Source organism: Nuphar pumila, chromosome 1 (genome assembly GCF_984573655.1).
Source record: "Nuphar pumila chromosome 1, dmNupPumi1.hap1.1, whole genome shotgun sequence".
Taxonomy (NCBI): Eukaryota; Viridiplantae; Streptophyta; class Magnoliopsida; order Nymphaeales; family Nymphaeaceae; genus Nuphar; species Nuphar pumila.
The window spans coordinates 10794915-10816505 of NC_143249.1; the positions used below are offsets into that span (position 1 = coordinate 10794915).

At 35.8% G+C, this 21591-nt stretch overlaps 1 protein-coding gene and 1 long non-coding RNA gene across 5 annotated transcripts; one reads left to right on the plus strand and one right to left on the minus strand.

The window, feature by feature from the left end:
- Positions 1-19643, plus strand: LOC149847954 (uncharacterized). Of its 4 annotated transcripts, none has more exons than XM_090009878.1 (5): positions 1-327; positions 888-1088; positions 1193-1340; positions 10320-10448; positions 19170-19643. In XM_090009878.1, exons 2-5 carry the CDS (start codon positions 949-951, stop codon positions 19338-19340), a joined length of 588 nt encoding a protein of 195 aa, XP_089866004.1. In that variant the 5' UTR covers positions 1-327; positions 888-948; the 3' UTR covers positions 19341-19643. The 4 variants fall into 4 exon arrangements, with proteins under 4 accessions (XP_089866004.1, XP_089866011.1, XP_089865987.1 ...); XM_090009885.1 differs by having other exon boundaries at positions 10320-10431; positions 19163-19643; XM_090009861.1 differs by lacking the exon at positions 1-327 and having other exon boundaries at positions 472-1088.
- On the minus strand, positions 11268-13146 carry LOC149847955 (uncharacterized). Its single transcript, XR_016432487.1, has 4 exons — positions 13117-13146; positions 12800-12885; positions 12625-12692; positions 11268-12061 (listed from the first exon to the last, which is right to left on the minus strand). It is a non-coding gene; the product is annotated as an uncharacterized LOC149847955 (long non-coding RNA).
- Positions 19644-21591: the final 1948 nt, after the last annotated feature.

Genomic DNA, 21591 nt, shown 5'->3' on the forward strand with positions numbered 1-21591 from the left:
TAAAGAAATATAAAAATATCTATTTAAAAATAAAAACTACATGGTTTTTTCATGATAAATAGTTAATGAAAATATAAATATCGCATTTAAAACACGATATTTATGTTGTTTACGAAAAACTCACTAGAAATTTCCGTTTTTAACTTTCCGGTTAATTCTCCCGATATTTTGCGAGATTTGTCACTACGGTGGCGACCCTTCACTTCGCCGATTCGCCCCGAAGGCGTTGCCGCCACCGCCAGAGAAACTCGCCCCTCAGAACCCGCGACGCTTCGTCATCGTCGTTGTCTCTCTCTCTCTCGAATAAGCAAAGGAAGAATATCGAAGGTACTGGATTTCTGTATACTGGCTGTGCTTGTAGCTTGTTTTTAGCCTGTGCAATAACTGATTGGGTGCTTCGCTACTTTCATCTTCTTTTTCCATTTTTATTTTTGGTTTTTTGCGTTTCCTTTTGGAGGAACCTGGTTCTGGGCTTGAATTTCATATAACGGCACTCAGATGCTAATCCAGATTTCGCTTCCACTTAGCCACTTCGTGGATTTTATACATGTAATTGTTTTTCCCGATTGAACTGGTCTGAATTCTCTCATATTTGATACCTACATAGATTTACCTTTGTTGTTTCTGAACCAAGAGAAGCGACAGTTAAATCCTCCTTATTCTCCACCGCTTATGATTAAATTCAGCATCGGACTTTTATGATGGTGCTTGATTAACCAACCGAAAGATGAGTTGCATGCTTGAAATTGGTGAAAAACACAAGGCGTTGCAAAAAGTTAGGTGCCCGATGAAAATTTACGGAAAATATTTGTGTTATAGAAAAATTGGGTGCCGAGTTAAAAATGTATGAAAAAATTTCTGTCTCATTCCTTTGCCATGGTTCACAGGTTTTTTGTTGAACTCTGTGGGAGATCATCTAGTACTGCTAATTCACCTGCCGCTGCGGCAATGTCGTGGACCCTTGCATTTTCATCCCTTTGGAACATTTCTGTTTCGCGTCCTGAACAATTGCATTTAGCCTGTTCCTTCTCTCCATCCAAACGTTATTGCACCAGTTTTGCATTATCGTTGAAGAGTTCATCGCCAAGGTACTCGTCATGCTTCTACAATTCAAGTTCAGCAATTGCGACCCATCTTTAATTTTGGATTTTCATGATTCATGTGTTACCATATGCAATTGCAAACTTCTAAGCGAGTATAGACATATTTCACAATCAAAACAATCGCACCATTATCATCTTGCAAGAGCTGAGAGGTTGGAGAATGGAGACGCTCAACCACATTCCCATTCAGAGCAGCCATCTCTGGATGGCTATGAGCCTGCTGGGCCATCCACCAAGGTTTGTAACTATTTTCTCATTGTCATTTCATCTTTTCTGAACTGATATTTTTGAGTCTTTTTGTTTCATCCCTCTCGGTTTCTTATTTTTACTGTTCTTGAGTACATCGCATCCATACGTGGGTTAGACTCGGTATTAAGACAAGGCACTTCTGTATCTTCATGTAACGGCAGTCACTTGTTTGTTGGTTTAAATGGTCAACTGCTTTTTGTTTTTTGCTTCTTTTTTTATGATGGGGGGAAATTGCCGATTTCCTGGATTGCCTGATGGAATTCGCATTTACCACCCCCTTTTCTGGGTTCCTCAGTGTAAAACTACCTGGGGTACTGAGTTCAATAAATCTTGGATGCTGATTTTTGAAACAAAACAAACTTCTTCAAAAAGTTGAAGAAATCAGGTGCAGAGGAGTTGAACAGTATTTGCATATATAGTTGGAAATTTTAGGTCCTTGTAATGGAGTTTATGAAACTTCTAAAGAACCGTTGATAGTCAAAACTATTGGTGATGCACATGTCTTGATTGTTTTTATTCTTATAGATCACAAGTTATGTGTTTTTTGTATTGAGATGCAAGTTCAAGTTTTGAGCTAAAATTTAGCCCCTACATAGAGTATAAAGACAAAGCAAAGGAATAAGAGAGGAAAAAGAATGGTGCTGAAATAGCCACAAACATGTTATGCTCCAAGCATAATGCCTTTGTAGTCTACCTGCAACTTCATCAGCTATAGGACTTCCAATGGCAGCAAATTGGTCAGTCATATATATGACATAATTAAGAAAATACAACACATTAGGGATGCCTCATTTGAATTGACAAATTCAGCTTTAAGGTGGTATGTGTTGGAAGTAAATATTTGCTCAAACAACTCAGCTATAGTTTTCAAGCAGACTCCTTTCGGAATTTGGAGTAGAACTGAAATGAAATGGGGATCTTCGAAACACGAGCTTAGATTCACAAGGGCAAGTGTCAAGAATGACACTAAAGCATAACCCTTAAAAAGGGTATAACTGGAAACAAAATAAAAATAAAAATGTATTCTTTATTGATATGAAAAACCAATTGCTTAAGAATCATTGAAATAAAATACAAGAGGGGCTGCACCCCTTTATATACACAGCTGAAAGAGGACTCAATAGAGTTGTTGGACACAGTCCGTCAGTCCAACAACTCTATTGCTAGTCAAGTATGGACATGACTTGACTAGCAACAATCATTCTAGTTCAAACTGAACTAGATGACATAAAGACAAAAAATAAAAATAAAGGAAAAAAATTACAGAAAAGAAAGAAATGAAAAATGTATTTATATATAATAATATAATATTATTATTATATATATATATATGTACAGTTTTACATTTTAACACTCCCCCTCAAACTTACGGTACAATGAGCGAAAGTTTGTCTAAGAGAAAGTGAAATCGGGGAGCAGCGAGAGGTTTTGTAAAGAAGTCTGTTAACTGATATTCTGAAGTGACATATGACAGATCAATTATCCCGTGTAGATATTCCTCTCTGACGTAGTGACAATCCATTTCGATGTGTTTGGTGCGTTCGTGGAATGTTCTGTTACTGACAATGTAGATCACACTTTTGTTGTCACAACACATTTGTGAAGCCTTTGTTGCTTCAGCTCCCATGTCAGCAAGCAGTCGTCGGAGCCAAACTACTTTCATGGTCGTGGTTGCCATGACTTTGTATTCAGCTTCGGTGGATGAGAGAGATACCTTCTGCTGCTTTTTACACCTCCACGAGATCAATGATTCCCTTAAAAAGACACAAAAGTCAGTGGTTGAGTGTCTGTTATTGGGATTACCTCCCCAATCAACATCAGTATATGCAATTAAATCAAGAGAAGATGAGGAAGATAAGAAAAATCCTCGTGAAAGAGAGGACTTGATGTATCTTGTAATACGCATGACTGCTCCTATATGAACAGAAGTAGGAGCATGTTGAAATTGACTTGTTGTGTGAACAACATGTGTTATATCTGGTGTGGTAATGGATAGATAGGAAAGTACCCCGACAAGCTGTCTGTAAGGAGTAGGGTGTCTGTAAGGAGTAGGGTCTGCAAGAAGTTCTCCATCATCAATCTTCATTTTAACATTAACAACTTCTGGAGTGTCATCTTTCTTATCATCAGTAATACCAGACCTGAAAACAATATCAAAAGCAAATTTAGTCTGAGATAATAAATATCCTCCAGGAGAATAAGCAACTTCAATGCCTAAAAAATATCTCAACAAGCTCAAATCAGTCATTTCAAAATGAGATTTAAGAAGTGTTTTGATTGTTTTAACTCCCTGTTTATCGCTTCCGATGATGATCATATCATCCAATAGAGAAGAAGCGCAATGATCCTTGCATCAGAATTCTTAATAAACAAAGCAGTGTCAGTTAAACAGATTTGAAAACCAATATCAATCATAACACGACTAAACCTATCATACCAAGCTTTTGGTGCTTGTTTAAGTTCATAAAGAGCTTTTTCTAAGCGAAGGACTTTACCCTTAGGAATACTTAGACCAGAAAGGGGTTTCATGTATACTTCTTCATTTAGCTTTCCATTTGAAAAATAGACCATTTTTTGATAGAAGCTAAGGCAATTAAGGTTTTGACAGTTGTCATACGAGCCACCGGAGCAAAGGTTTCTTGATAATCAATCCCATATTCTTGGGCATATCCTTTGGCTACTAAACGGACTTTATATATTTCAAGAGTACCATCACTCTTGGTTTTAATTTTATAAACCCATCGACATCCTATAGTTTTCTTCCCTGGAGGAAGATATTGAATATTCCATGTAGAAGCCTTTTCAAGTGCATCTAATTCAGCTTTCATGGTTTCTATCCATTTGATATCATTTTTTGCTTGAAAATATGTGGATGGTTCTTCGTATGAGTGAATTAATGCAATAATAGCCCTATATGTGGGTGAAAAAGACTCGTATGATATAAACTTTTCTGGAGGCCTCGAGACTCGAGATGATTGTCTAGTTGGAATGTTAGAATATTTTTCAAGTGCACATTGGAGGATTAGACTCTTGTCGCCTGGAATATTGAATACTAGTATCTCTATGAACTTCTTCATTTTCAACATTAAGATCAATAATTCTTTGATTATCATCAAAGTTACAATCAAGGTCATATTCATCGGATGTTGATGTTAGATCTAGCAAAAATGAGTACTCAGTGACGTCTTTTAATTTTCTAAAATCAAAGAAGCTCTCCTTTTCAAGAAAGGAAACATTTCTAGACACATATAGTTTATTATTTTTGAATTCAAAACATCTATAACCTTTCTGGTTTTCAGCATATCCTAAAAAGGCACAGGGAATCGCACAAGGGGAAAGTTTATCATTTTTGTCAGTAAATATGAAACATTTGCACCCAAATATTCTTAGTCTAGAGTAGTCTGGAGAAATGTTCATAAGTTTTTCAATGGGAGTGATATTTTGTAATGAAGAAGATGACATCCTATTAATGAGATAGGTGGCAGTTAAGGCAGCTTCTGCCCAAAAGTCTTTCGGGACTTGATTTGCTATTAATAAAGTCCTAGTGGTTTCTATAATATGACGATGTTTTCGTTCTGCCAGTCCATTTTGTTGAGGTGTATAAGGACAAGATCTTTGATGTGTGATGCTATGCAATTTAAGATAATTTTGAAAATCTGTGGATAAAAACTCTCCCCCTGAATATGTGCGAAAAATAGTAATATAATTTTGAAACTTGTTTTTAACTATATTATAAAAAGTTTGAAAATATGAAAATACTTCAGACTTATGTTTGAGAAAGTACATCCACGTATGTCGGGAGAAATCATCGACAAAAATAACATAGTAAACAAATTCTCCTTTAGAAATTACTGGTGCAGGACCCCAAACATCCGAGTGTATTAATTCAAGTGGTCTTGAAGAGAAAAAGGTTCTGTTCTGAAATGATAATCTTTTCATTTTGCCGAGAATACAATCTTTACAATCAAATGATTCAGAGTTACAAAATTTTCCTAGATTTGGAAAATGTTGGATTTTGGCTATATGTGGGTGACCAAGTCTCTTATGCCACAGTTCCAACTCTATTTTTTGAATATTATAACAAAAAACTTTTTTCGGCATTTTCAAAAAATCCATGTAATAGAGTCTTCCTTCTCTATGGCCTTCGTCAATCAGCTTGCCTGACTGGCGATCCTGAACCCAACAACCATGAGAAGAAAAAGAAATATTACACTCATAATCAGAAATTTGAGATACAAATAAAAGATTTAAATTTAATTTGGGAACATGTCTAATTTCTGGAATAGAAAATTTTTTTGTTTTATAATTTTTTTCAAAATTTTCTATTCCTTCTATTTCAAGAGAAGTCCCATCAACAGTAAAGACGTTTGACACACTTGTTTTATTTTAAACACATTTGGATAAACTTTGATTATTTGGGGTCATATGAAAAGATGCACCAGAGTCAAGGAGTCAAGAAATTTTACCTAGATCAGAAAAAGATGAGGCTGCTGCGCCGGTTGAAGCTTCAGATGAAGAAGATACACCTTTGATGAGAGGCTGAAGAATCTCCATTAGTTGGGTCAGGGAAACTGGTGCATCCTGATCTTTAGGCTTCGATCCAGCAATTGCAGCTCTTTTTTCTCTAAGCTCCTTAAGTTTGGGACATTGTGGCCTGTAGTGTCCCGGTTCATGATAGTGATGACAAATAACTTTCTTCTTATCATAGTCACCATTTTGTCGGTTAAAGTGAGGAGGCCTATATAATCGAACATGATTCCCTGGTCTAGACACGGCTAAAATGGAATCATCTTCAATTTTTAAAGAACCTTTCCGGAGACGATTTTCTTCCATTGTTAACTCTTCAATAGTTTCAACAATAGAAGAAATTTTTCCCCGGTGAAGTAGGGCAGATTTAGTGGTTTCAAATTCTGGCCTTAATCCAGTGATAAAGTGGTAAAAATGTTCAGCATCGAGTTGTTTCTGACGAAGCTCGATGTCTTCGGTACAATGTCACTTTGGTTCTAAAAGGAAAAGTTCTTCCCAAAGTTCAGACAACCCATTGTAATATTCACGAATAGTTTTGTCTCTTTGTGTCATCATTCAAATTTTTTCTTGGAAGTTGCACACGTGTGCAATATCTTTAAGGAAATACATATTCTTAAGGTATTCCCATGCCTTATTGGCATGATCAAATTTGGCAAGACTTGAGCATTTTTTAATGTCAACGCTATTGATAAGCCATGACATTATCTTCGCATGAGATATTCTCCATTCTTTCCATTTCTTCTCGTATGAGGCAATAACCTTGATTTTCTCTTCTTTCGATAGAGGGACCTCTTTATCTCCCTCCTTTTTAGTAAGAGATAGCTTAGGTTCTAAATCGGAACCATCCACAATCCCCCATAAGCCTTTTCCCCATATATGGTGCTTCATGATTGAAGCCTATGTTACATAGTTCATATCGCTTAGTTCCATAGGCATGATAGTGACTTTATCATTGTCATCCATCGATTACAAGGAGAGAAAGAATAGGGATAGAAGAGAAACAAGAAGGAAAATGAAAAAGAAAGAAGAAAAAAACAATACAACAAGATGTGAAATCTTCCCCAATGAAGTGATAAAACACTTCTCTTCAAGTGGCGAACACTTTTGCAAATGGGCACGGAAACCGAGGCAGCTTTTTCTCAAGATTTAGTACTTCGGTGGCTCTGATACCATGAAATGAAATGGGGATCTTCGAAACACGAGCTTAGATTCACAAGGGCAAGTGTCAAGAATGACACTAAAGCATAACCCTTAAAAAGGGTATAACTGAAAACAAAATAAAAATAAAAATGTATTCTTTATTGATATGAAAAACCAATTGCTTAAGAAGCATTGGAATAAAATACAAGAGGGGTTGAACCCCTTTATATACACACCTGAAAGAGGACTCAATAGAGTTGTTGGACACAGTCCAACAACTCTATTTAGAGTTGTTGGAATGTGTCAGTCCAACAGCTCTATTAAGAGTTGTTGGACTGTGTCAATCCAACAACTCTATTGCTAGTCAAGTCTGGACAGGACTTGACTAGCAACAGTCATTCTAGTTCAAACTGAACTAGATGACATAAAGACAAAAAATAAAAATAAAGGAAAAAAATTACAGAAAAGAAAGAAATGAAAAATGTATTTATATATATAATAATATAATATTATTATTATTATATATATATATATATACAGTTTTACATTTTAACAAGAACATCACAGGATAAGGTTGCTGTGACATATGCAACCACAGATCATTATTGCATCACTTATGGCATCACCTATGCCATAACTGATCAGATCTGAAAGATATGCAGCTTATCTATGCTGATGTTAGCAATTATAGCATTACCCCTCTTGCCCCTCTTTTGGTTGGAAGACCACATCTAATCTAACCAGGGAGAATTCCTTTTTTTTTTTAAGGGTGGGGGTGGGGGGAGAGAAGAAAGAAGGTAGGTGATTAAAAAATTCAGAAGTTAAAGGAAAATGAGAGAGAGAGAGATGATTAAAAAAAACACAAAGAAAAAATGAGGAAGAAAGGAGAAACAAATATAAGAAAGAAAACGAAGAAATAAGAGAGCAAGAGAGAAAAGGACAACCTTGGATTTAATCGGGACTTACTGCATGCTTTGATAGTTACCTCAAAATCCATGCCCCACACATGAAAGGAGAAAGGAAGAGATACAAGGAAGGACAAAAGTTATGGGGCAGCCAAATGGGAACATAGGACTGCATATCCCTTTATATATTAATGCTATATATGTTAATCTGCAATTATGTGCACATGAGAAACATATGAGTATGACATTTGACTAAAATGTGGGTGGGACGTGATTCTGACCAATTATTGAAGTATGTCAAGAAAATGATATTGTGAGATAGCTGGATGGTAATGTCAATCTATGATAACCAAGAGGTGGGTTCGAAACTATGTAACACAGACTCTTCTAACAGGGCACTGCACCCGCAACATGCGGGTGCGACACTTGGACACGGCTTCCTTTGTGTCAAGTAAAGTCAACCACACCGAGGTCCATTTCTGTCCATAAGTAGATTTAGTTAACCCTAACCAAGTCCAGTTTTATCTATATTATATATAAATAAATAAATGCACACATATGTAGTGTTAACTTAAAACTGTTAATATATATATATATATATATATATATATATATATATATATATATATATATATATATATGTCACAGGGATTCGGCTAGCAGGGTGCCGCACCCGCGTCGACGCGGGTGCGGGTGCGGCACCGGGTGCGGTCAACCCGATCCTGGGTGCGTTGACCGCACCCAGGATCATTTAGGTCCTTTTTTTATTTTTATTTTTTTAAAATTTGCCCTATGAAATGGGCTGCGATTTTTTTTAAAAAAAATATTCTGCTGACAGCAGCTGTCTGTCAGGGCTGACAGCTGCTGTCAGTTTGTTTTAAAAAAAAATTCAGCTGTCAGCAGAGGGAAACAGCGATTTTTTTTTTTTTAAAAAGTCTGCTGACAGACAGCTGCTGTCAGCAGAAAAACCTTGGGGGGGGGGGAAACAGAGAACCCTTTATATATATATATATATATTACATTTTTGCCCCTGCCGCACCCCCGCACCCGGGTTTTTTGGAAGTGCCGAATCCCCGCACCCGCACCCGCACCCATGTGACATAGATATATATATATATATATATATATATATATATATATATATATATATATATATATATATATATATATATATATATATATATATATATATATATATATATACACATACCCTCCCCGCACCCCCGCACCCAAGGTTTTTTAAAGTGATACATCACCGCATCCGCATCTGCACCTATGTGACATAGGTTCAAAACTTCAAACCCTTCGAGATATATATCCCAACTTGCCTAGAAAAAGGTAAAGTTTCATGAGATTTGCAAAATATCATCTTTTTTGAAAAAAATGATAATATCATGGTATTATCATGATATCGTCATGTTTCTTCATCATATTTTCATGTTTTTTTTTCTAGTGGATAATGAGTAACCACCAGTTATAGTTCAAATGTCTCATTATAAGTCGAGATATGCCATGCTATGTCACATGGATACAGATGCAGGAACGAGTTATGATGTGGATGCACTTGGTACGATGCAACAATTTTTAAATATTAGGACATAGGGACACGGCCGTGCACACACACACACATATGATAATAATTTTAAATCCTTATAGTTAAGAACATCAAATAATAAAACTAAGTTAAAATTGAAACATAATGCAATCAATCACAACTTTTAAAAGAAAAAGGTGTAAGTGAATACAAAATAAGTTATCAAGATTGTAAAGAGAATAGGTAAAGTTAATGGCATAATGTTGATTGTGTGTGACACTCATTTGACTATGCTCATGAAGTCTCCTAGAGTGTTCAAGTGTCATATCGTGTCGACACAGGATACACATGCTAAGTGTTTGTGTGACATAGGTGCCATGTTGACCTTGGTCATGTTTTTGTTCCCGCAGTTTAAAACTCCACTAGTTCTTCCCATTGGCTTCAAACTTGCAACAGGGGACTCACACCCTGGATATCAAACTCACAACATGTTCAACTTGAATGCATTAAGCCGACCCGCCTAGCCAGGTGTCATGAGCCCTTGTTGGCCATGCTATTTTTTAATTAGTTCCTGTAATTTACATGTTATTGTATTTCCTTATTTTTTATTTTTTCTACATTCTGATAACTTTTATGACTTTTTATATTATTGGGAATCTTGTTTCTCCATTTTTTTGTATTATTTGATTTTGCCCAAAAATACTGAGATTCTCCCTAGACCATAATATATCCAGAAATTGCCTTGGCGAGACATTTCTGAGACCAGTATTGATGACTAAATTGATAATTCATATAGTACTTTTCAAAGCTAGTATATTCTAAGTTTCTATCTGATTCATGTGGTGTCACTTCATTGTTCAGGAAGCGACTTTGGGCATAAAACTGCCGAGGAGGGCTTTGCTTGTACAGTTTACTTGTAACGCCTGTGGTGAAAGGACACAACGAACCATAAATAGAGTAGCTTATGAACGAGGTACTATCTTTTTACAGGTAAATTAGTACAAACCCATTTTAATGATTACGGTTACTTGTTAAATTTGTCTTGTCTACACTGAAAATAATGAAACTGTTGAATTGCTAATTATATTTCAGGATAAAATGACCACTTTAATTGGAAAACCCTGGCATCACTCTTTAATTTTTTATTTATTCAATATGTATTGGAACGTTGCATCATACTTAAAGCAAGAGAAGTAACCTATGCTTATAGATTGATTTAACGTTTTATCCTTGAAGATTGTTATGTGATATGTTTAGCAGTAGTTTTGTGATTGCAGTAATATGTTTGGTTTTAAGGCCCATCCGTTATTTAAGCTGGCCATGTTTCCGTACGTACATATTCAAGTGGAGGCTGATGTGGCTTTGAGCTTTTAATCGTATTAATACTCAAAATTCTGCTTTAAGTAGGACACTAAGGGTATGTTGGGTTGCATCTCATGTGATTTGAAATCACATGAGATTTATGAAGTGATTTTCATTCGAACGGTACCCCAAAAGCAACCAAACACAAAACCTTTTTGGCACTGAACCCCAAAAGCAAGTCTCATAAAAAATGAGTTGGCACAAAACCCCAAAAGTGAGATTTAGAAACTGAATCTCATTTGTGTGAGATTCACTTTCTCATGAGATTTGAAATCTCGTGAGATTTTGAAAGTGAATCTCTTTGGAATAATATTTTCACTTTTCAAAAACACAACCAAACATACCCTAAATTGTTGTGCTTAGGGCTCTTTGTCAGCAGATTATGGAAATTCTAGAGTGAGCACATCATATTTGCTGGATATGTGAATTTCAGAACTGATACTGAAATTATATTTTTTGGATGGAGAAATATACAAGATAATGGAGAAAATAAGTACCAGGGTTATTTTCATACACATACTTCACATCATAAAAAATGTTGCTCAGTTACAGCTGTTTTCATTGTTACACCATAAAAATGTAGTAATGCACTCAAGTATCATTTCACCACATAAGGTTGTCATACTTTAACTCCACTTCTTGGGGGTTGTTGATTGGACATCGAAATCCTTTTTTGGTAAAATGTGTCTGAATCTGACTTGGATCCATAAAACAGATCCCACGTGGCTCAAGTCCGGAGACTATAATCCAAAATTAAGTTGATGCCCACATGTTGAGGTTTGCATTATAACATCCTTTATGTCCCATTTACCGCGAATGAGCAATTTCATGGTATTTTATAAAGTAAAATTCTTTTTTTTTTAATCATAATGACCACAAGTGGCTTTGTCCCACCATCTCCATAGTTCCAGTCATTTCTTCACTCTTTTTAGTCCAAGCTCCTGGTAGAAGATTTTCAGAAAAACAAGCTCATTCTTCCATCTCTAAATGCATCTCCAGTAGGCACTTCAAACCTTCACATTTCACAAAGAAATGGTGAGCTGCTTGAAGGATGCAAGCTTCATTGTCAGCCTAAAATTCCCTCTTGTTGATGGGAGGGACAAAGAATTCCCACAATCTTTTCTTGGAATAAAAGGATGGATTGTAATTGCTAATGGAAGATAAAGCTGCCCATCCAGTTGGTGTCCCCATATTCTTCTTCAAAGCATTTTGGAAAACTTGCAACAATGATTTCCCTTTTCCTGCAGGCATTCACACAGATAAAATCCTCCTTGGAGCATGCAGTAGATCATCATGGGTCTTGATTTTGAAATAGATAGGACTAAATGATGCAGTGTTTTAACTCGGTCTCTTTGTTTGGAAGTATAATATACCAAAATTTTGCCAACATCCTTGCCATCTGCTCAGAGAAGGCTGAACCTAGAGTAGTTGACTTAAAATCAAGAGCGTCCTTGAAGGGTCAGTTCTGCAACCTTGTTTGTGATTTTCTCTTTGGAGACCATGCCATGGGGGTTTTGGCCTCCCACCCTTAGCTACACTAGACATTTGGCACCATATGATTTCCACCCCGGAATGTAAAGTTAGGTGTTTTCATAAATGAGATAACAAACAGCTCCTCTTTTTTTTTTAAAAAGTTGCTAGTAAAATGCTATAGTTATCAGTAATTAGCAGCATGCACATCAGCAGTAACAACTTTGTGCCAACCATCACCACTTTCTCGTAATATTTCCAAAATGATATGTTCCTGAAAATTTGCAAGCATAAGAAGCAAAAGGAAAAGAAAAGAAAATGAAATAAAACTTACTGGGGCACAGTTATTGGAGCAGTCACGAACTATATCCAGGAATTCAGATAATTGCTGTTTTCCTGCATCTTCTTTGGACTTGGGCAATTAATTGATTAAGAATTGAGAAAAAATGTTAATATTTAAATGCTATGTACAACCATACTAAACAATTAATTAAAGGATGGATACATACATGGAGAAGTGCTTGCCTAGTCTCAGTCTACAAGTTGTGGAAGAGGTTGCTGAGAACAATGCTGATAGCTGGTCTGCATTTTCATCCTGAAACATTGACCAACTCATATAAACTAAGGAACGAACTCCAAATATTAAACAGTATGTGTGTTTTCAGAGAAAACAATTATCTTCCTTGCCTCGTTTGCACTAACTGCAGTGCAGGTTTTAATGAAGTTTCATTGAATTAAGTTATAGGTTAAAAAATTTATACAGTGCAAAAGAAGGTAAGCAGTACTGGTCAACAATGATGTAGGTCATTGTTGTGAAAATCGGTACCTTGAGGCCTACAAACTTGAGGCAAGGATTCTCATGCATCTTGTCTCATCCGCTTATATGCAGATGGGTCATATCCTTCTTCCATTCACTAATAATTTTGTAAAATGCTTTAGTTGCCTCAGTTCTAAATGAGGAACACATGCCAGCCACTTTCTTATTGCTTGTGGCTTCTGGAAGCTCTCTAAAGACATCCACCTACAACCACCTCCTTTCTGAATTCTGATACTTTGAAAAAAAAAATAGATCGTTTGCATGATCGCGGTAATGCTTGTTAAAATACATATAATCAATATATATATATATATATATATATATATATATATATATATATATATATATTCATCCATACCCGATAAGGGGTATTTCTGTAAATTCGCCCAATAGGGGCATTGTAATTTTTTTTTTTACCTTTTTTCCTTTTATTTTTCCTTTTTCTTATTTTTTATTTTCCTTTTTTTTTGTGCATTAAATGCACCCACATTGGGGGCCCCAACAAAGAGTCGTTGGGCCCCCAACGACACTTTGTTGGGACTGCCAATGGTGCCTCTCTCTCTCTTCCTTTTCTAACTCTCTCTCACTCCTCTCTTGCCTATAAATAAATGGGGTCTCCCCCCTTTGTAATACATGGCTTCTTGAAGCCCTCTTGTGCTTTTATAAGATTTTATGTTTTCAAGCCATTGTTGGCTTTTGTGTATGTCCTCTTTTGGACTTGTTCTTTGCTTCCTATGTGTGAACGTCCATTGTAGGGCATATATTTCTTTTCCGCATATTTCATTACATGGTATCAGGGCAAGGTTATGCTCTTGATTCTTATAGCTAGTTGACTAGTTATACTCCTTTTTTTTGTTTTTTCTCTCTCTTGGTTTGTCCTCCATTGAGTCTAAAATGGAAAGAGAACAAAAGATTGATCTCTCCTTCAAGCTTAATGGTACCAACTACATGATGTGGGCCGCCGCCATGGAGAACAACCTCAAGGGTAAAAAGCTTTGGGGATATGTTATGGGCACCATTGGGGAACCTCAACTTCAACTTACAAAGCTCTAGAAGGAAATGCTCGCATGAAGACTATTGAAGATCACCAATCTAAGGTTGAAGATTGGGAAAGTAAGCATGCAAAAAATCTTGCATAGTTCATGAACAACGTGGAGCTCAAAATTTGCGCCAACATTGCTAAATTGCGCCTAGCAAATGAAACATGGTTCTTTATGAAAGATATCTATACTCAAAAGGACCTTGCTCGTCAATTCTTTCTCCAAGAAAAAATCCGTACCATTAAGCAAGGTGAAATGGGTGTAAGATATTACTATAGCACTCTTGGACCTTTATGGGATGAGTTATCCCTACTTGAACCAAAATGGGTGTCTAGTGAAGATGTGGAACTAAGAAGAGAACAAATGGAAAAAGAACACTTTTTCCAATTTTTACATAGGCTTAAGCCCGAATATGAGCAAGTTAGATCCTATCTTCTTCATAGATCTAAACCTTTTCCATTGGAAGATGCCATAGCCAAAATATGCCAAGAAGAAACTCGTCTTGGCATGATTAAGGGAGGAGATGAAGTTCTAGCCGTGTCTAAACCCATAATCATGTGAAAGCATATAAGCCTCCACACTTTGGGAGACAAAATAACTATAATGGCAATTATAGAAAAGCCATTTGCCATTATTGCCAAGAATCGGGTCATATAAGACCTAATTGCCCTAAGTTAAATGAACCTCCAAAAGGTAAGGTTGCCTCTATTGAAGAAACCACACAAAAGGAGGAGCCAATAAAAGGGAAGGAGTCCTTTTCCCTTGCTCAACTATCCAAAGCGCTTTAAATTCTACTCAAATCGCCATCAACTTCAGGAGCCGCCATAGCCTCTTCTTCTCCTCCAGGTATGTCTTCTTGGATTCTTGATTCTGGAGCTTCCTTTCATATGACCCCTCTTGAAAATGGACTATCCAATTTATGTAACAACTTCAAAAATTCTTTTGTTTCAACCATCGATGGTACATCTTTACAAGTTAAAAGTTTTGAAACTTTGGATTTTTCAAAGGATTTCTTTGTGCCAAACGTAAGGGTGGTACCTCAACTTAATTTAAACCTCTTGTCTGTTTCTCAAATATGTGATTATGGATGTGAAATCTCCTTCTCAACTAAGGATTGCTCTATACAGGATCTCCAGTCCGGGAAGCGGATTGGGCAAGGCCATAGGAGGGGAGATCTCTACTACATGAACAACTTGAAACTTCCCACTAACTCATTTTGTAATTATGTTCAAGATAAAAATATTGAAACTTGACATCAAAGACTTGGACATCCAAGTTTCTAAAAAATGTACTCCTTTCCTTTTGGAAAGAAATTTTGTAATGAGAAACATTTTTTTTGCAAGAATTGTATTTTTGGAAAAAATGAAATCCACTCATTTTCCAAATAGAGCATTTGTGTCCAAAAGACCTTTTGAATTAGTCCATTCGGATGTTTGGGGTCCTTCTCCGGTCATATCAAAAGGAGGATACTCCTATTATGTTACTTTCATTGATGACTACACTCGATATGTGTGAATCTATTTTCTCAATCTAAAATCCGAAGTCTTTAATTTCTTCAAAAAATTTCATATGATAGTCAAAAATCAATTTTCAAGTAATATCTCCACTCTTCGATCCGATTCAGGTGGAGACTATCTATCAAATGAATTTCAAGAATACTTGGAAACAAATGGCATTTGTCATCAAAGGTCATGTCTTAGGACTCCTCAACAAAACGGTCTAGCCGAAAGAAAGCATAGACACATTTTGGAAACCACTAGGACTCTTCTCATTTCTAAAGAAATTCCAAAGTGCTATTGGGCCGAAGCCGCCTTAACTTCAACCTATTTGATAAATAGAATGATATCCTCATCCCTACAAAATACATCTCCATATGAAAAACTATTTGAAAGAACACCCGATTTTAATAAATTAAGAATTTTTGGGTGTAAATGCTTTGTCATTACACATAAAAGAGATAAGTTATCTCCTAAAGCTATTGAATGTGTGTTCTTAGGATACAGAGAAAATAAAAAGGTTTTAGATGCTTCGACCTTAAAAACAACAAACTATATGTATCTAAAGATGTTACATTTTTAGAAAATGAAAATGGTCTTGAGAAAAATAAAGATATTGATGAAAGCGAATATGCTTTCTTATTTGATCTTCTCTCTCAAGAAGATGTGATTCCTCACGAAGAGTAAGTTTCTAATGATTTAGAGGATATTCCTCTTAATAATGTTGAAAATGAAAGTAATGATTTTGAAAATAGATCAATTCAAACCTATGTTATGCGTGGTCAACAAGTTCCCATAAGTGCTCTAGAAAAGTACTCTCAAGATTCCAACATAGAAGGAACCTCTTTAAGGAGATCCGGCCGAATCTCCAATCCTCCTAATAGGTTTGTTTCCTTTGAGTCTCTAACACCTAAGTATAGGGCATGTCTAATTGCATTACACTCTTATCATGAACCGTCACATTATAAATTTATAATGAAGCCAAAAACATTCCTCAGTGGGTTGAAGCCATGAAACTGGAACTTAGTGCCCTTGAAAAGGCTAAAACTTGGGAAATAACCTCATTACCCACTAGAAAGAAATCTATTGGATGTAGATGAGTCTTCAAAATTAAAACTAAAAGTGATGAGTCATTAGAACGTTATAAAGCTAGGTTGGTAGTCAAAGGATATGCTCAAGAATACAGTATAGAATATGAAGAAACCTTCGCTTCCGTAGCTAGAATGACTAGTGCTAGGACTCGTATTGCGGTTGCATCTGTTAAAAACTTGTCTATCTATCAATTAGATATTAAGAATGCATTTCTTAATGGTGAGTTAAATGAAGAGGTCTATATGGATCCTCCACCAGGAGTATGTATTGCTGAAAATAAAATTCTCAAACTTAAAAAGGCATTATATGGTTTAAAGCAAGCTCCAAAGGCTTGACATGACAGATTTAGCAATGTAATGACAAACTTAAATTTTCGTTCATGTTATTACTGACACTGCGTTGTTTGTGAAAAGTGCAGGGTCTTCAGTAGTTATTCTACTACTTTATGTTGATGATATGATCATCACTGAAAGTGATGATCAAGGAATCCATGATATTAAGAAAGTTTTAAAAGAAAATTTTGATATGTCTGACCTTGGTTTCTTAAGATATTTTTTAGGTATTGAAGTAGCATACTCTCTCCGAAGGTACATTCTCTCTCAGATGAAACTTGCTGCTGACATTTGTTCAAAGTCTGGCATTTCAGATGATAAGAAGACAGAAACCCCTGAGGTTATCAATGCAAAGTTAAGGTTGGAAGATGAAACACTTCTCGAGGATCCTACTCCCTACCGCCAACTTGTTGGGTCTCTTACATACTTATCCATCACTCGGTCAAACATAGCTCATGCAGTTCACTCCCTCAGTCGGTTTCAACATACACCTACAACTGTGCACATGAATGCAATCTTAAGAATAGTCAGATACATTAAAAACACCATAACTAAGGGAGTTTTTCTTTCCTCTTCATCATCTCTTGATTTAATTGCTTATACTATGTTGATTGGTGAGGAAATCCCAATGATAGTCTCAACTACTGGTTTTTATGTTTTCTTAGGTGACTATGATTTCATGGAGATGCAAGAAGCAGCACAAAGTGTCATTGTCCTCAACAGAAGCAGAGTATCATGCAATGACCACTATAACCATGGAGCTTGTGTGGCTTAGAAGTCTCCTCAGTGATATGGGCATAATCGTCTCTACTCCTTCGAAGATGTGTTGTGATAACAAGAACGTCATTTATATTGCAAGCAATCACACCTTCCATGAGCGTACTAAACACATAGAGATGGACTGACACTATGTTTGAGATGAATACCTAAAAGGAACCATAGCACTGCCTTACGTCACATCCGAGTACCAGTTGGCGGACTTCTTCACTAAAGCCCTTGCTGCTCCTCGTTTTATGTTTCTTCTCAACAAGCTTTCGGTTATATCCCCGTAAAGCTTGAGGGAGGGTGTTAAAATACATATAATCAATATATATATATATATATATATATATATATATATATATACCCGATAAGGGGTATTTCTATAAATTTGCCCAATAGGGGCATTGTAATCTTTTTTTATCTTTTTTCTTTTTTCTTTTTATTTTTCCTTTTTCTTATTTTTTTTTTGTTTTTTGTGCATTAAATGCACCCACATTGGGGGGCCCAACAAAGAGTCGTTGGGCCCCCAACGGTCACAATTGTGACAGTTGGGAGCCCAACGACACCTTGTTAGGACTCCCAATGGTGCCTCTCTCTCTCTCCCTTTTCTAACTCTCTATCACTCCTCTCTTGCCTATAAATAAGTGGGGTATCCCCTTTTGTAATACATGGCTTCTTGAAGCCCTCTTGTGCTTTTATAAGATTTTATGCTTTCAAGCCATTGTTGGCTTTTGTGTATGTCCTCTTTTTTTGGACTTGTTCTTTGCTTCCTATGTGTGAACGTCCATTGTAGGACATATATTTCTTTTCCGCATATTTCATTACAATGCTGTGGTCTAAGATGGTATGGGGGAGAAACCTAACTCTAGTGTCCTGGTGTGCGTCAATTAACTTGAGTTGCCTGGTTGGGTGTTGTCAGATAGGAGCTCACTGTGTTGTCAGATAGGAGCTCACTGTAAAGTGTAATTTCTGTCTTACCCATGGGTTTCAGTCTTCCTGCATGAGCTACTTGAGTTTCCTTTGCAATGCGAATTCCGATGCTGAATGGATGTGGGCCAATGAATTGCAAAGATAGCTGCAGTAAAACTGTCTTTTGTCGTGCTCAGTTGATCCACCAACCAGGTCACCTTAAATTACCGCTGCTGACATTAGGAATTCCACTGTTAATTCTTTCTGCAGTAGGCAAAATTTGAATTTCATTTTCTCCATCCTGTTTGTTGCATGAAACTAGTTTAATTCATGATGAACATAGATTTATAGTGTATCTAAAAATTGTAGTTTTGTATTACTGTTAAGAGTTTGAAACTGCTTCTTGATGAAAAAAGGACATCAGTGTGCAGGATGTCAACAATATCACAAATTCGTTGACAATCTTGGTCTCGTGGTTGAATATGACTTCAGAACGGAAGCGAATTCTGACGTATAAGATTGACATAGCTGTCATCAATTGGACTTCATTGATAATGTACCAAATGTATTTATGGATGGAAGATGTATATGGATCTGCATAAAATACTGGCTTCCGCAAAATGCTGAAACTACCCTCTTCTGCTAATGATGACTTTGTTCATGAAGCACCAGACATCACCTATGACTTGATGGCAGGTTATGCTCATTTCATTTATTTGCTCAGGGAGCGAACCGATTGCTTTTTTATGTTAATCTGGCAAAGCAAAGGCTTTTTCTTGCTTGGGAAAGAGAAGAATCGTTATCAACAGGTGAAGCTTATTAAACTCGTAATCTGCGTCAACTCCTTAGAAACCTATCTGGTTATTACCTGCAATCAATTAAAAGTTCAGATATTTTGATATATTGCATATTGGCTACATGGTAACATCACACCTGGAACAATTAAAGGCTGCATCTTTTGGTAAATTCTACAAATTATAAACTAGAAGTGAAGCTTATAAAAGTGTATTAAATTAGTGTCGGGAGTTGTGCATCAGTACGTATATTTTGTGTCCTGGTACCCTAAGTCTGTCTAATTTTCTTTTTCCTCATAATATTGATGAAACTGTAAAAATGATTAGGAAATGGGTAATTTGACCTGATTCCCTAAAAACCTTACAATTTTTTATATTCTTTCAATGACCAAAATTGTAAATATCTAACATCGTTAGGACTTTTTTACCCTTTACAATTGCAAATTTAGCCTTTTTGCGATAAAATTGCACCACCCATCAGCTATATCTAACATCCACTTAAATCTAGAATCACAGGTTTTTTTTATGAGAAAACTCATAAACTCACATAAATTTATTTATGAAATTTTGGTGAAACTAAAATCACCAAAATTATTCTACTATTTTGCATATAGTAAAAAAATTTGCATAAAAATATTTGTGAAACACCTCTAGCAAACATAATATTGTTTCACATATATCATGAAATCACATAAATTTATATGTGAAACTCCACTTAAAGGTAACCAACAAAATCATAGCTATCATAGCATTTTTTTTAATAATTATGATTTTGTTGAATAATACATATACTCATTTTTGTTTGAGGATTTTTTCTTCTCGTTTGCGTCTGCAAATAACTTCTTTGTATAACCCTTGCAGTGTTTCTTGCATTTCGAGTAGGTTGTTGTATCATCTATGTGATCGACTTTTTTATTTACAGGTTCAAAATGTGAGTTTCATACAATATATATGTGGGTATCTCTATGCGTATTTTTGTTTAATATGACAACCTACAATATACGACAATGCTATGTACTAGTTATAATTTTGATATAATTTATGGTTAAGATATATGTGATGATGAATGCGATATTTTGATGATTAATCTTGAAAGTTGAAAATGCAAGAATGATGCATGCATGAAAACAAATAAAGTGATAGATGCAATGAATTTTGATTTAGATGGTGCAACCGAATAGTCAATTAGTGATAGTAGTGATCATGTTGACAATGCAGAATCAGATGATTGATCGATGATGCTGAGTATACTATGTCGATAGGATACAATGAAGACATTGATGACATTGGACAAATAAGGACAGGTGAAAGCGATGCATCAATGGCATTAGAGAATGAGAACTCTTGGTCCTCGTTCAATGAGTTTCATACAATGAAGAACAATTGAAAATCATTAAAGCAGAGACATCTGATTTGTATAAGAAATTACGTAATGAAAAACTTAATGATTGTGAACAATTTCAATGGTTATCAACGTACTCAAACGATCGAGAAATTGTTTTGGGCAAAAGGTTTAATGATCTCCAACACTGTCACAAGTTTTTAAAAGATCATGTGATCAAGAATAACTATAAAGCAAAATTCTTAAAGAATCGTAATAACAGAGTCGTTGTCGTATGCACAAGGAAGAACACTCATGACAGTTGATTGCCCCTGAAAGATTCATTGCACAAATGTATCATAACAAGTTTTTTTTCAAGTGAAGAGGTATGATAGCGAACATATATGTGGTGGATCACTAAACAACCTTGTAGGGGAAAAAATGTCTTTCAAGTGGATTTCGAGTGTTATTTACAAACACATACACAATAACCCGAAGAGAACTTCAAGAGAAATCATGAATGATACCAGTCGCGAAGAAGGTGTGAATGTTACTTACAAACAAACATGGCGTAAATGAGAACACACTAAGACTGCATTATATGGTTCATTCGAACAATCCTTCAAGATGCTTCCCGCCTATTTAGATAATCTAATGAATGTTAATCAAGGATCTCTAGGGTATATTAAGATCGATCAGAAAGATCGATTTAAGTACATATTTTTAATGAATTGCTTC